General features: G+C 43.7%; 1 protein-coding gene and 1 long non-coding RNA gene across 2 annotated transcripts in view; both read right to left on the reverse strand.

Moving 5' to 3' along the window:
* LOC307219573 (uncharacterized protein) overlaps positions 1–16,705 on the reverse strand; it is a 47,918-nt gene that overhangs the window by 10,904 nt on the left and 20,309 nt on the right. The window contains exons 6-8 of the mRNA XM_079982817.1: positions 14,806–14,954; positions 14,090–14,243; positions 9,387–9,717 (exon numbers count right to left, since the gene is read on the reverse strand). Of these exons, the coding sequence (XP_079838943.1) occupies positions 9,387–9,717; positions 14,090–14,243; positions 14,806–14,954 (634 nt within the window). The remainder of the gene's footprint in view (positions 1–9,386; positions 9,718–14,089; positions 14,244–14,805; positions 14,955–16,705) is intronic.
* LOC307219885 lies at positions 38–8,499 on the reverse strand. The gene is made up of 3 exons (XR_013840637.1): positions 7,464–8,499; positions 5,501–7,041; positions 38–2,739 (listed from the first exon to the last, which is right to left on the reverse strand). It is a non-coding gene; the product is annotated as an uncharacterized lncRNA (long non-coding RNA).

The raw sequence follows: 16,705 nt of genomic DNA on the forward strand, positions 1-16,705 counted from the left end.
ACACCCTCTTCTTGAAAACACCTGCAAAGTGGGGGGAATAACCACCTTTGTTGTTGCTGTTGCACAGAGGACCTGGAGCTGTAGACGTTAATCTTTAAGAACCACCTGCTCACATTTAGAGTTTCCAAGTCCAGGAATTGGAGAGACTGTTCTGAATGGGGCTACACTGTACCTGAAAAAAGGTACATGGTTTGGGAGCTCTCCAAGATTTCAAAGCTGTCACTGGAAGTACAAGTAGCCTCAGTGGGAATAGTTACTCCTCACCAGCTATAGCAATTCATGGACCTGGACAGCAGGTCTCAGTAATCCACGCTCTGATAACCTCATGACTTGTTACTGCAATGCACTCTACGTGGGGCTACCCTTAACTATAGTCTGGAAGATGCAGTTAGTGCAAAATGTGGTTGCCAGGCTCCTAAAAGGGGCAGCCAGATGGGATTCAAGTGATTCCAATCCTCAAAACTCTGCACTGGCTGACTGCATGCTTCTGGGCCTATTTTAATGTGTTGGTACTGATGTACAAAGCCCCAGATGACTTAGGAGCAAAGTACTCCTCCCATTACCTACTCTCCCAATGGGAGTGCTCTCCCAATACCTACAGGCCTGTGTTCCAAGATCCAACCAGTGGCCTGGCTTATTGGTGGTGGTCTAAGGCAGTGGCCTTCTCAGTGGCAGCACTGAGAAGTGCCTCCCAAAGGAAATGTGGTTGTCCCCCACACTGTCACTATTCAGATACCAATTTTTAAAATGTTCACCTGGGGATTTGGGCCATAAACGGGCTATGGAATTTAGTAGTTCTGCTATTTCACTGCCTTTCCATGTTGATCATTTATAAGTTTTTAAATGTAGTGTACTGGTCTGGGCTTTTTTTAGAAAGAATGGAATAAAATCATTTCAGGTTAAGGCAAGGTAGGATAAAATATTTAGAAATTTTTCTATGTTTATTGTGCTATACTCAAAATTGTTTACCAAGTCACCTGAGGCAAGATCTGAATAGGGGAACTTCCCAACCTTTAGTTCATTGTTTCATAATCTAATTATAATTATGTTTCATCAAATAGGTAAGCTGCAACAGGGGTGGAGCGTCCCATTTTACTCGCTTAAGGAGAAACAGGAAGTGCCATCCTGGTGCCTCCAGCAATGGTGCCAATTTGAAGAAAAATCTCGCTGGAAATCAGTGTAAATGGCAGCGGTGGAGGCAGTGGGGCAGCAGGGGTGCCCATAAGGACACAGCCTTGGGGGCTTCTGCTGCCTGAGGCAGCAGTCTCACTCTGCTTAATGGCTGGACCAGCCCTGGGCTGCAAGACAGGTAAAGATAAATTCATGTGAACACCTGACTATTTAGCCAAATAGAAATGCTTAAGAATATCCAAGAACCGTCATCAACCTGAGTTTAAGGAAAGGGTCATTCCATGTCATTTCAATGAGGTCATGTCACCCTCCGTCTCGGATGTTGATGAAATTTGAAACCCACTTAAATTTTTCCCTCCATCTCAAACGGTTTTAATTTTATAGTACTTCGAAGTTTTGTTAAATCTGCATTGTCTGTCCCTATTGAGACCCTTGGCATAAGATACCCTTGTGTACATTTCTTCTTCTTCTCCATAAACAAGTATCAGATTGAAATTTTACACAGAGCTCAATAAAATGATGATGATTTAAGAAAAAAATACACCAGCACTCAAAAGATTTTATAAATGCCTATTTTTTAAAAAATAAATGCACTTGTGGCCTAGTTTTTTGGGTGGAAAAACTAGGTTTAGAAAATCCATAGCTGTAATAACTTCAAATTTCCCAAAATTAAAACAAGTCTGCACTTTCAAAAAGAACCTATAATAACCAATATTATTTTGATTTTTAAGATATACAACTTTGTTTCATTAATTTTTTTCTATTACAGCTATGGATTGTAGGAAAGTTGTACGAAATGGCTACCCAGTAGCCATTTTCCCCCATGATGTCCAAAATACATAAAATTTTCATTATAAGCAATAAAATATCATAAATTTCATTCTTTGTCAAGAAAGAACATGTCTTTGCAATAATTTTCAACATCAAAAACTTGTGGTTACATCATGCCCACCCACTGTAAATTCGGGTTTTCTAAACCTAGTTTTTCACTTTTGGGTTGGCAATGTCATTTTATTCTGTGATCTGCCTTGTGTAGCTGTCTCAACCCCATTCCTTTCCAAGTTTTCCTGAAGAATCCTGGCCAAACCACTCTTCCATTACACTTTGCTAAAGGCTCTGCTTCATCCACTGTGGGTATTGTACAACTACTTTACAACATTTGGTCCTGTGCTGTATTAAAAACTAAGTATGCTTTTTAAATTTGGATAATGAATTACCAGAGAAGCACAACCTGTTACCAAAGTTAGCTTCATATGAAATGACAGGCTTGCTTAAGCGCTTGAACTGGCTTGCTTAAGCCCTTACAGCTTATAGTGCCCAGAGAGTACAGAACAACCCTGTTATGGGGGGGGGGGGGCAAGGATACACGGCAACTTTTTGTTGCATGTCCTAATTGTTGTTCCTATTGACTTTCAGTCAATCAACCTGTGCCACTAACACAGTATCAGTGGTCAGGTGAAAAGGGAGATGATTTTTATAAGGGTCTATAAAACTGATGCTATCTAGGTTGTATACAACTACAAAGATCTGAACTCAGGAATAAGGGAGACCATAGAGATACATAAATAAAAGAGGTGGTCATATTCGGCAAAATAATATTTCACATTGCTGAGATGGCAAGAATAAATATTGACATCCTGGGCATCAGTGAACTAAAATGGACGGGAATGGGTGAATTCAGTTTGGATGACCATCATATCTACTACTGTGGGCAAGAAACCCGTAAAAGAAATGGAGTGGCCCTCATAGTCAACAAAAGAGTGGCAAAAGCTGTAATGGGATGCAATCTCAAAAATGATAGAATGATCTTGATACGAATCCAAGGCAGACCTTTTAACATCACAGTAATCCAAGTTTATGCACCAACTACTGGTGCTGAAGAAACTGAAATTGACCAATTCTATGAAGACTTACAACACCTTATAGAAGTGACACCAAAGAAGGATGTTCTTCTCATTATAGGGGATTGGAATGCTAAAGTAGGGAGTCAAGAGATAAAAGGAACAACTGGCAAGTTTGGCCTTGGAGATCAAAACGAAGCAGGGCAAAGGCTAATAGAGTTCTGTCAAGAGAACAAGCTGGTCATCACAAACACGCTTTTCCAACAACACAAGAGACGACTCTACACATGGACATCACCAGATGGGCAGCATTGAAATCAGATTGATTATATTCTCTGCAGCCAAAGATGGAGAAGCTCTATACAGTCAGCAAAAACAAGACCTGGAGCTGACTGTGGCTCAGATCATCAGCTTCTTATAGCAAAATTCAAGCTTAAACTGAAGAAAGTAGGAAAAACCACTGGGCCGGTAAGATACAATCTAAGTCAAATCCCTTATGAATACACAGTGGAAGTGAGGAACAGGTTTAAGGATTTAGATTTGGTGGACAGAGTGCCTGAAGAACTATGGATGGAGGCTCGTAACATTATACAGGAGGCAGCAACGAAAACCATCCCAATGAAAAGGAAATGCAAGAAAGCAAAGTGGCTGTCCAATGAGGCCTTACAAATAGCGGGGGAGAGAAGGCAAGCAAAATGCAAGGGAGATCGTGAAACATACAGGAAATTGAATGCAGATTTCCAAAGAATAGCAAGGAGAGACAAGAAGACCTTCTTAAACAAGCAATGCAAAGAAATAGAGGAAAGCAATAGAATGGGAAGAACCAGAGATCTGTTCAAGAAAATTGGAGATATGAAAGGAACATTTCGTACAAAGATTTCCATAATAAAGGACAAAAGTGGAAAGGACCTAACAGAAGCAGAAGACATCAAGAAGAGGTGGCAAGAATACACAGAGGAATTATACCAGAAAGAAACGGATGTCTCATATACCCCAGGTAGTGTGGTTGCTGACCTTGAGCCAGACATCCTGGAGAGTGAAGTCAAATGGGCCTTAGAAAGCACTGCAAATAACAAGGCCAGTGGAAGTGATGGTATTCCAGCTGAACTATTTAAAATTTTAAAAGATGATGCTGTTAAGGTGCTACACTCAATATGCCAGCAAGTCTGGAAAACTCAGCAGTGGCCAGAAGATTGGAGAAGATCAGTCTACATCCCAATCCCAAAGAAGGGCAGTGCCAAAGAATGTTCCAACTATCGCACAATTGCACTAATTTCTCACGCTAGCAAGGTTATGCTTAAACTTCTACAAGGAAGGCTCAAGCAGTATGTGGACCGAGAACTCCCAGAAGTGCAAGCTGGATTTAGAAGAGGCAGAGGAACCAGAGACCAAATTGCAAACATGTGCTGGATTATGGAGAAAGCTAGAGAAAGACATTTACTTCTGCTTCATTGACTATGCAAAAGCCTTTGACTGTGTCGACCATGGCAAACTATGGCAAGTTCTTAAAGAAATGGGAGTGCCTGTTCACCTCATCTGTCTCCTGAGAAATCTCTATGTGGGACAAGAAGCTACAGTTAGAACTGGATATGGAACAACTGACTGGTTCAAAATTGGGAAAGGAGTACGACAAGGCTGCATTTTGTCTCCCTGCTTATTTAACTTATATGCAGAATTCATCATGCGAAAGGCTGGGCTGGATGAATCCCTAGCCGGAATTAAGATTGCCGGAAGAAATATCAACAACCTCAGATATGCAGATGACACAACCTTGATGGCAGAAAGTGAGGAGGAATTAAAGAACCTTTTATTGAGGGTGAAAGAGGAGAGTGCAAAATATGGTCTGAAGCTCAACATCAAAAAACGAAGATCATGGCTACTGGTCCCATCACCTCCTGGCAAATAGAAGGGGAAGAAATGGAGGCAGTGAGAGATTTTACTTTCTTGGGCTCCATGATCACTGCAGATGGTGACAGCAGCCACGAAATTAAAAGACGCCTGCTTCTTGGGAGAAGGGCAATGACAGGCCTAGACAGCATCTTGAGAAGTAGAGACATCACCTTGCCAACAAAGGTCCGTATAGTTAAAGCTATGGTTTTCCCAGTAGTGATGTATGGAAGTGAGAGCTGGACCATAAAGAAGGCTGATCGTCGAAGAATTGATGCTTTTGAATTATGGTGCTGGAGGAGACTCTTGAGAGTCCCATGGACTGCAAGAAGATCAAACCTCTCCATTCTGAAGGAAATCAGCCCTGAGTGCTCACTGGAAGGACAGATTGTGAAGCTGAGGCTCCAGTACTTTGGCCACCTCATGAGAAGAGAAGACTCCCTGGAGAAGACCCTGATGTTGGGAAAGATGGAGGGCACAAGGAGAAGGGGGCGACAGAGGACGAGATGGTTGGATAGTGTTTTCGAGGTTACCAGCATGAGTCTGACCAAGCTGCGGGGGGCAGTGGAGGACAGGAGTGCCTGGCGTTCTCTGGTCCATGGGGTCACGAAGAGTCGGACACGACTAAACGACTAAACAACAAAAGCACCAGCATAAAACATGTAAGCATCTAGCACAACAAATATTTCCTAGCACTGCTCTTATGGTAAGACAGTAAGTTGCGTTAAGGTATACTATTGTATCCTGTGGCAGTGGTGACGAATCTATGAACTATGGACCAGATCAGACCCACAAGACAGCCTCACATGGCCCACCAAGGGCCTTTTCCCTTCTCCAGTCAAGTTAATGGAGAGATTGCTGTTGCCATTAAGTTGCACTTAGGACAAAGACAAAGGGTGCTGTCACCTGTAGATTTAATGAAGAGTTGCACAGGGGAAGAAAAAGAAAGGATCCCTTTATGTGCATGATTGTGGCGTGTGCCAGAGACAGAGATTCATTGGTGAACAAGTGCAGTGCAGTGCAGTGCATGCAGGTGAACATGAATTTCTTTTTCTCTCCTCTGGCATCAAACCCTCAAGCAGGTTGGTCAAAACTGAATGCAGTCCTTGGGTTTAAAGCGATTAGCTACCTTTCTCCTATGCCAGCCATTTACTGGGGACTATCAGGTTAAGAACAGAAGCAGACTGAATTTGTTACAGCATTTGCCTCATAATACACAACTTAATATTTGTATATATCAGTCCATTACAGGGACACGGGTGGCGCTGTGGGTTAAACCACAGAACCTAGGACTTGCCGATCAGGTCGGCGGTTCGAATCCCCATGACAGGATGAGCTCCTGTTGCTCGGCCCCTGCTCCTGCCCACCTAGCAGTTCGAAAGCACATCAAAGTGCAAATAGGTACCGCTCCAGTGGGAAGGTAAACGGTGTTTCCGTGCGCTGCTCTGGTTCGCCAGAAGCGGCTTAGACATGCTGGCCACATGATCCGGAAGCTGTACATCAGCTCCCTCAGCCAATAAAGCGAGATGAGCGCCGCAACCCCAGAGTCAGTCACAACTGGACCTAATGGTCAAGGGTCCCTTTACCTTTAATCAGTCCATTAATTATTTTTATTCTATTTCTTAAAAGTTGTAAAATACCTTTTTCCATAAAGAGGGCTTCTCCCCACTTCCCTAAATGAATGTGGATAATTGCTATAATTACACATTTGCTGAACTTGTTGGACTTTCCACAGTCATTCTTCCATCTTCCCCACTAGTTTTTCTGTACTCTTTCCTCTGGAGGTCCACATAATTGTGAAGATTGGGATGGGGGAAGAGAATGACATATATTGGCAAAAGCATATATATGTGCCTTATTAGACCAATGGTTTAAGTCAGTGGTTCTCAAACGGTGTGGCTTGCCACACTGGTGTGGCAGGAGAGGATGTCAATTGTGGCAGAAAGATTCAAGGACAATCAAAGATTCCAGTGAATCAAGAGGCAACACATGTGGGTGGTTCTTGCAGTTTGCCACTCTAATCCTGAATAACCAAATTTTTAGAATTTGGGTCACAGTGTTTGTGGCTAAGAGGTTTTGCTGGCTTGAACAGAAATACAGAAGATTTCTATATAATGGTCTATGTCATGGACAGAAAAGTTCAGGCTCTTCAAATGTTAACTACAACCCCCATGATCCATATCTACTAATTGATGATGACCCCTAAGATCACTCATGGTTGCCAGATTCTTGATCAGCGTCCTATGCCTAAAGAAGAGAAACGGTCTCCTGTGTGGCTCGGATAATCCCTTTAAACCATGATCTATGTTTTAGGTGATATCACCATTGTTTTAAACCATGATCTATGTTTTAGGTGATATCACCATTGATATCCTTGATTAATTTATGAGCAGAGGGCGATGTATAGGTTACAAATTTATTGTAATGTATGATGGTGGTCTTTGTTTTTGTTTTGCTTCGGTTCCTGTTTGTCTTTTGTAAGTTTTGGCGATTTTAAATTTGGAGGTTTAAGTATATTATGTTGGTATGGGAAACTGTCGTGTAACGGGCCAATGGCCGTAATAAAGATCAATCCAATCCAATCCAATCCCCCATGATCCACACCCACAGCCCGTGCTGGCTGGGGCTTAGAGAAGTTGCAAGTACAACCACAGCTGGAGGGCCACAGGTTCCTCTTTCCTGCCCTAATTGCATACTTTCCTTTATTTAACTATTTCCCTCCATATGACAGGTTAGGCTAGGCTAGGGCATTGATGGACACTGTGGAGCAAAATCTACCAGCAGATTTCTGGGGAATTTAAGTAGATTGGCAAGGATTCCCAAATCCCCAATTGTTTAGCAATTACTCCCACACCCACATTACTGTATAGTGCTGAAATGAAGCAGAAAGTGATGCATCAGTGTGTGGAGGGACTGAAGAGTTCAGTTTTGTTCTGATGCTCAAAGTCACTTGTGTCTGTTTGCACTTGGCTCTGGTTAATAGATCTTTGGGTTTTAATAGAAAAAAAATGTAAATCCCACAAGCCTGAAGTCTGTCCTCCCCTGAGCTATGGGATATTTGAAGGATTAATTAGGCTGCTTAGGTTTTGAACAGAAATAAGTGTGAAGCTATTCATTATCATTTGCAAGGGAAGGAGTAGAAATACTGAGGTTGGAACCCCATTTGTCTAGGAGTAAAGCCCCACTGAATTGATAGTATTGCAGGCTTGAAACAACATAACTGGTTTTCCTGGTCATCATGTAGTTTTTCAAGCAAAGAGACTTCTGACTATACTTTGCCACCAATTCCATTAGTCAGACTCAGAGGCAATCTCATGCTATTCATTTTCTTCTAAAATATACTTGCTACAATTAGCATACATTATTTAAGCAAAAAGAAGGGAAGAAGTCTAGCAACCATGCCTAGAAAGCCTTTAATTGTTTCATTATTGACTTTCACGGTATCTTTTAGAACCTTTTGTAAAAAACCTTATTTACTTATTTAAAAAAATTAACCTCACATCATTGGGCATATAAATTCAAAATATATTTAAATATTCATTCAGACTAAATCTGTCTTTCAAGGACAAACTACGTCACCTGAATACAGTTGCTAAATATTAGTGTCTGTACAGCACAGGAAAGTAACAGACAATAAGTATGACATACCAGACTGGGAAACGATAGTTAAGGTAGTCTGAAGCAGAAGAAAAGTAGACAAAGTTCATTACGTGAAGTTCCTGTTTTCTTTGAATGTTCCTAGGAACACCTTGATTTCTGGCAGCTGGGAAGAAGGAAGGAAACCACTGATGCATCCCCATTATTGTCTATTCTACAAGACTTCTCCCTAACAAGAAGCTTGTCTAAAAAGCCTTGTAGTCCAAGATTTATAGTAAACAAGCTAAAGAGTTTGTTATATTGTCTTGAGAATCTCATGTACCCTCTTAGACTGGTGCAGTTCTTGCTTAAAAAGAATGAATCACAACAGAATTCCACTTTCCTGTAGGAAAAGGTCTATGCATTCCTATGCACACACCATGCATTCCTCATCAAAGAGGTGTGTACACAAACACACATCTGGGTAATAGATGGTGCAAAATCAAAATGATTTTGTTTTTTGCTTCTTTTTACGATCTCCAGAAAGTCCACCTTGCACTCCAGTGAGGTTGGGAAATATATGGTGCAACTAGTTAGCAACGAACAACTCAGAAAGAGCTCCTTTAACATAAACCTTGCTGTATTATCATTTGCCTCCCTCAAACATACGTGAATGTAAAATATAAAGCTACTTTCTGCAGTGGAATAATTCCTCTTTAATCAAACAATTTTATTTACAATGCATACACATTCTGAATATAGGAATGTGATTGATTAGGAAGTGGAATAAAAAAATACTGAACCTCTGAAACTGTAATAACAAAGTAGTTTATGCAGTGCTACTGAAAAAAATGCTTGGGAAAGTTCTTCTGAAAACAAGTATAGGATTTTGTATCCTTATACTTGAAGACTATTTAGCTTATATCATCTACATAAGAAAAATGTACTTACCATTCCATATTCTTCCATGAACATACCACAAAGTTAACACTGCTAGTCTTGCACCATCCCAAAAATCATTTGAATAAACCTCTTTTAGGTGTGTCCGTAACTTGTAAATATGAAGAATAAAAATGCTGACATATATAAGAATGAGGATGAGTGCAGGAAGTAAAAATGCTACAAGCAATGGTGCAAAGAGCCATGTGAGGTAGACCAGGTAACTCAGATATTCGTCCAAGTGTTCGACTCCAGTCCATCCTTCCAGTATGTAAAGCAGGCAAGTCAAGTAAGACATGGGCATCTGCTCTGCACCACAGGATTCATTTCGGCCTATCATATTCTGTTTAAAAAGAAAACAAAACAAGTTTTTTAAAGTGTATAAAGATCTGCATAGTATATTATAAAGAAGTGTTTGGAACTGTCAGTTTGAATTTCCAGACAATTTTCACTAAAGACCAGAATACTCTTAAGTTGAATACAGACTGCTATCATTGCCAAGTAAACACAACAATCAAGTTTGGGAGTGAAGCAACTAGGGAACCTGTAATACTTGTCTACCCTCTGCTTCTTAAAGTCTATGAAGTGCAACGTATGGCAACAGATTCTTATCTCCCATGTAGCACTTTTACAATAGTAGAAAACAGGCTTTCAATGTTGTAAAATCCAAAGCCCATCTAAGATAGCTTTCTTTGTACAGGAGGGACTTTGTTCCAGACTTTATCTTGTGAACCTCCCTGAGATCTTTTGATGAAGGGAAGTATATATATCTAATAAACAACAACAACAATTTATGTTTGGCTTTCTTCGGTTCTCTTGCTGTGTCCCAGCATCATCCTCTTTGTGTAGTGCAGTGACAAAGACAAGAGCAGCAAACTGAGTTCTATGATGGAAACCTGCTCCGATTTAAAAAGGCTTCAGTGATCATCTTCATTCGTTTAATTCACATGGGTTTACTGGGATACATTGACTAGATCTGTGTACCTGACAGAGATGGGGCCACAAACGTCTTTTTGATGAAATAGCCACCTGTTTTTCAAAAAGAGCTATTGGTCCTTTGGGGGGCACTCATCATGTTTCAAAGTCTTTCTTTCAGCAATAAAGAGCTGAAAGAGCAATAAAGAGCAAGCAGACAAGTGAATATCCCACAAAAAGGCACTCCCACATAAAAACAAATGCTCAAGTGCACACACAACAGCAACTCAGTGCACAGGGAGACACTTCTGCAAATTGATGACCGATAGCTGAATTGACAACAGGCATATAAAAGTTATGACGCTGGAAGATGAGCCCCTCAGGTCGGAAGGCGTCCAACATGCTACTGGGGAAGAGCGGAGGGCAAGTACAAGTAGATCCAGAGCTGATGAAGCGGCTGGGCCAAAGCCGAAAGGACGCTCAGTTGCGGATATGCCTGGAAGCGAAAGGAAAGTCCAATGCTGTAAAGAAAAATATTGCATAGGAACCTGGAATGTAAGAACCATGAACATGGGTAAGTTGGAGGTGGTCAAAAATGAGATGGCAAGAATAAATATTGACATCCTGGGCATCAGTGAACTAAAATGGACGGGAATGGGTGAATTCAGTTCGGATGACCATCATATCTACTACTGTGGGCAAGAAACCCGTAAAAGAAATGGAGTGGCCCTCATAGTCAACAAAAGAGTGGCAAAAGCTGTACTGGGATGCAATCTCAAAAATGATAGAATGATCTCGATACGAATCCAAGGCAGACCTTTTAACATCACAGTAATCCAAGTTTATGCACCAACTACTGGTGCTGAAGAAACTGAAATTGACCAATTCTATGAAGACTTACAACACCTTATAGAAGTGACACCAAAGAAGGATGTTCTTCTCATTATAGGGGATTGGAATGCTAAAGTAGGGAGTCAAGAGATAAAAGGAACAACTGGCAAGTTTGGCCTTGGAGATCAAAACGAAGCAGGGCAAAGGCTAATAGAGTTCTGTCAAGAGAACAAGCTGGTCATCACAAACACGCTTTTCCAACAACACAAGAGACGACTCTACACATGGACATCACCAGATGGGCAGCATCGAAATCAGATTGATTATATTCTCTGCAGCCAAAGATGGAGAAGCTCTATACAGTCAGCAAAAACAAGACCTGGAGCTGACTGTGGCTCAGATCATCAGCTTCTTATAGCAAAATTCAAGCTTAAACTGAAGAAAGTAGGAAAAACCACTGGGCCGGTAAGATACAATCTAAGTCAAATCCCTTATGAATACACAGTGGAAGTGAGGAACAGGTTTAAGGATTTAGATTTGGTGGACAGAGTGCCTGAAGAACTATGGATGGAGGCTCGTAACATTATACAGGAGGCAGCAACGAAAACCATCCCAATGAAAAGGAAATGCAAGAAAGCAAAGTGGCTGTCCAATGAGGCCTTACAAATAGCGGGGGAGAGAAGGCAAGCAAAATGCAAGGGAGATCGTGAAACATACAGGAAATTGAATGCAGATTTCCAAAGAATAGCAAGGAGAGACAAGAAGACCTTCTTAAACAAGCAATGCAAAGAAATAGAGGAAAGCAATAGAATGGGAAGAACCAGAGATCTGTTCAAGAAAATTGGAGATATGAAAGGAACATTTCGTACAAAGATTTCCATAATAAAGGACAAAAGTGGAAAGGACCTAACAGAAGCAGAAGACATCAAGAAGAGGTGGCAAGAATACACAGAGGAATTATACCAGAAAGAAACGGATGTCTCATATACCCCAGGTAGTGTGGTTGCTGACCTTGAGCCAGACATCCTGGAGAGTGAAGTCAAATGGGCCTTAGAAAGCACTGCAAATAACAAGGCCAGTGGAAGTGATGGTATTCCAGCTGAACTATTTAAAATTTTAAAAGATGATGCTGTTAAGGTGCTACACTCAATATGCCAGCAAGTTTGGAAAACTCAGCAGTGGCCAGAAGATTGGAGAAGATCAGTCTACATCCCAATCCCAAAGAAGGGCAGTGCCAAAGAATGCTCCAACTATCGCACAATTGCACTAATTTCTCACGCTAGCAAGGTTATGCTTAAAATTCTACAAGGAAGGCTCAAGCAGTATGTGGACCGAGAACTCCCAGAAGTGCAAGCTGGATTTAGAAGAGGCAGAGGAACCAGAGACCAAATTGCAAACATGCGCTGGATTATGGAGAAAGCTAGAGAGTTCCAGAAAGACATTTACTTCTGCTTCATTGACTATGCAAAAGCCTTTGACTGTGTCGACCATGGCAAACTATGGCAAGTTCTTAAAGAAATGGGAGTGCCTGATCACCTCATCTGTCTCCTGAGAAATCTCTATGTGGGACAAGAAGCTACAGTTAGAACTGGATATGGAACAACTGACTGGTTCAAAATTGGGAAAGGAGTACGACAAGGCTGCATTTTGTCTCCCTGCTTATTTAACTTATATGCAGAATTCATCATGCGAAAGGCTGGGCTGGATGAATCCCTAGCCGGAATTAAGATTGCCGGAAGAAATATCAACAACCTCAGATATGCAGATGACACAACCTTGATGGCAGAAAGTGAGGAGGAATTAAAGAACCTTTTATTGAGGGTGAAAGAGGAGAGTGCGAAATATGGTCTGAAGCTCAACATCAAAAAACGAAGATCATGGCTACTGGTCCCATCACCTCCTGGCAAATAGAAGGGGAAGAAATGGAGGCAGTGAGAGATTTTACTTTCTTGGGCTCCATGATCACTGCAGATGGTGACAGCAGCCACGAAATTAAAAGACGCCTGCTTCTTGGGAGAAGGGCAATGACAGGCCTAGACAGCATCTTGAGAAGTAGAGACATCACCTTGCCAACAAAGGTCCGTATAGTTAAAGCTATGGTTTTCCCAGTAGTGATGTATGGAAGTGAGAGCTGGACCATAAAGAAGGCTGATCGCCGAAGAATTGATGCTTTTGAATTATGGTGCTGGAGGAGACTCTTGAGAGTCCCATGGACTGCAAGAAGATCAAACCTCTCCATTCTGAAGGAAATCAGCCCTGAGTGCTCACTGGAAGGACAGATTGTGAAGCTGAGGCTCCAGTACTTTGGCCACCTCATGAGAAGAGAAGACTCCCCGGAGAAGACCCTGATGTTGGGAAAGATGGAGGGCACAAGGAGAAGGGGGCGACAGAGGACGAGATGGTTGGATAGTGTTTTCGAGGTTACCAGCATGAGTCTGACCAAGCTGCGGGGGGCAGTGGAGGACAGGAGTGCCTGGCGTTCTCTGGTCCATGGGGTCACGAAGAGTCGGACACGACTAAACGACTAAACAACAACAAAAACTGAATTGATAAACAGTTACAAATCAGGAAAGACCAGCTCCAATCTTGTCTGTCCTATAAATTCTCTGGGTGGCTTCCAGCAAATGGGAGCCGCGCTTTCCCAGCTGCACACCTGCAATATCTACCTGACATGGTGTTGTAAGAATTGCCGCGTGAAGCAGCCCCTACAACATTCGTAAAGCACAGGAAATATTAACGGCGCCCGCGTCACAACGCAAGGACTCAAGTCAGAATCAGTGAGAGAGCGCCAAGACCGGTACGGAGATGGGAAGTCCTGCGAGAAGTTGGGGAGAAAAGCAACAGAAAAGGCTGCCCATGAAGGCGAGAAAGGAGCCAGGAATGGCTGCCCTCCCTCTGTCAACTCTCTTCCCCGCCCGAAGAGACAACTTGTTGCATCCTAACGAGGAGGAAGGGAAGACGGGCCTCACCTGTCTCGGAGAGGGAGGATGAGGCGGCGGCGGCGGCGGCGGCAGCTGCAGAGACGCTTCACTCGGCGACAGAGCTCGGCCTTTTCTTCCTCTCCTGCCGCCCCCAAAGGGGCGGTATGGCAAGCGGCCAATCCGGGCAGATAGAACTTCACCGCTATCCCATTGTCCCGAGTGAGGACGCACCAAAAGAGGACTGCGTGCTCTTCGCTAAGCTTAGGGCCGCTGCTCCACCCGGACCCATTGAGTAGGAGGACAGGCGCCTGAACAAGTCAGAGAAGGCGGCTTCCGGGAAATGCGCCATAGAGAAAAGAAAGGTCAGAGGGATGCGTAACAGCGACTGGATAGAGGGTTTGCGGCTGCGCGTCGGAAGCTTTTAAAAAAACAAACGCCAATCTCCCGTCTCGCCCAGAGGAAAGGGAGGACGTAGTATGGCTGCTTCCAAACAAGAAAGGCAGCTGCAGAGGCTGTTGTAGCTCACATCTTATTTAGTACTAATCTAAAAAGGGAAAAGGGAAATCTAAAACAACCCTGCCAAGGCAAATGCATAAATCCCCTTATTATCATTATTGTTAACAATGTAATTTGTTGCCCGCCGTTCACCCTGAAGTCCCAGGGCACTTTAAAAATGCAAAGCACGGAAAACAATTTAAAACCACAATTCCAAAAAAGGATGGTTCCTAAAAATATTTGTTTAAAATTCTTTAAAAGTAAGGAACCTGAACATCTGAGAAGGCTTTGGATCTGACCGCAGCACACCCATGGAACGCATTGTCTTGGCCTCTACTGCCACCAAGAGATCAATGCCTGCAGATGTAATATCCTTGCTCTCAACTGTCAGAGGTACACTTTTACCCATTCCAGCCCCCTTTAGATGGCATTCAGCAGGGGTTGGAATTAATTTGTCACTCTCAAATATTTATTTTCTGATTTATCAGTACTGTAAATTGCTTAGTGTCTGGACAAAGTTGAAAAGTGGATTGTAGCAAACCAAATGAAATTGAATTAAGGTAAGACTATGGCGCTGTGGTCTAAACCACTGAGCCTCTTGGGCTTGCTGATCAGAAGGTCGGCAGTTTGAATCCCCACGACGGGGTGAGCTCCTGTTGCTCAGTCCCAGCTCCTGCCAACCTAGCAGTTCAAAAGCATGCCAAAAAGTGCAAGTAGATAAATAGGTACTACTCCGGCGGGTAGGTAAACGGCATTTCCATGCGCTGCTCTGGTTTTGGTGTTCCGTTGCACCAGAAGTGGTTTAGTCATACTGGCCACATGACCCAGAAAAACTGCAGACAAATGTCGGCTCCCTTGGCTTGTTAAGCGAGATGAACGCCACAACCCCAGAGACATCTGTGACTGGACTTAACTGTCAGGGGTCATTTACCTTTTAAGACTATTGTTGGCACCAATCTGTCTCGAGAGGCAGTGAAAGAGAGGAGAAATATAGCACCTGCTGTGGCTGTAGGAGAGATATGTTTTATTGCAGCTGGGGAAGATGAAGGTGTCTCGCTTCACTGTTACAGATGCACCATAGCATTTCTTCTATCTGCGTTCCTCTCAGTAGTACCGTATTTTTCGCACCATAGGACGCACCGGACAATAGGACGCACCTTGTTTTAGAGGGGGGAGAACAAGAAAAAAAATTCTCCCCCTCTCTGCCCAGCGCCCCTTCAGCAAAGCGACAAGAGGCGCTGCGCAGAGAGGGGGAGAATTTCCCCCCTTTTGTTTTCCCACTCTAAAACAAGGTGCCGTTCAGGCGGCTACCTTGGAAGCCTGGAGAGCGAGAGGGGTCGGTGTGCACCGACCCCTCTCACTCTCCAGGCTTCAAGTTCCTTTCGACCTGCTCTTTGGGGCTGGCGGGGGAAGCCCACCACCAGCCCCAAAGAGCAGGTCAGGGAGCAGCGGAAAGGCGCAGCGGAGAGGCTGCTGCCATAGTTGCGCGTCACCTCTCCAGCTGGGAGAGGGTTGTGGGGCTATGGCTTCTTTAGCCCCTCACGCGCTCTCCCAGCTGGAGAGGTGGCGCGCGGCTAAAGAGGATCCTGCCATAGCCGCGCGTCACCTCTCCAGACGGGAGAGGGTCGTGGGGCTATGGCTTCTATAGCCCCGCACGCGCTCTCCCGGCTGGAGAGGTGACGCATGGGTAAAGAGGCTCATGCCATAGCCGCGCGTCACCTCTCCAGCCTGGAGAGGGTCGCGGGGGGCTTCTTTTGACCCGTGCGCGCTCTCCCGGCTGGAAAGGTGACGCGCAGCTATGGAGGCTCCTGCCATAGCCGTGCGTCACCTCCCCAGTTGGCAGCGGGTCGCGGGGGGCTTCTTTATTCCCGCGCGCGCTCTCCCGGCTGGAGAGGTGACACGCGGCTATAGAGGCTCCTTCCATAGCCGCGCGTCACCTCTCCAGCCGGGAGAGGGTCGCGGGGCTATGACGTCTTCGCTCCATAGGACGTACACACATTTCTCCTTCATTTTTGAAGGGGGAAAAGTGCGTCCTATAGAGCGAAAAATACGGTAATTTCTCCTTTGGTCACAGCTGTGAATACATGACTTGGCTGTCTCCTTCTCTCCAGGCACTGCAGTCATCTGCCAGGGTTTCCCACACAGTGGGGTTAATGTTGCCAGCCTTCA

This window comes from Podarcis cretensis (genome assembly GCF_951804945.1).
Source record: "Podarcis cretensis genome assembly, chromosome: 7".
Lineage (NCBI taxonomy): Eukaryota > Metazoa > Chordata > Lepidosauria > Squamata > Lacertidae > Podarcis > Podarcis cretensis.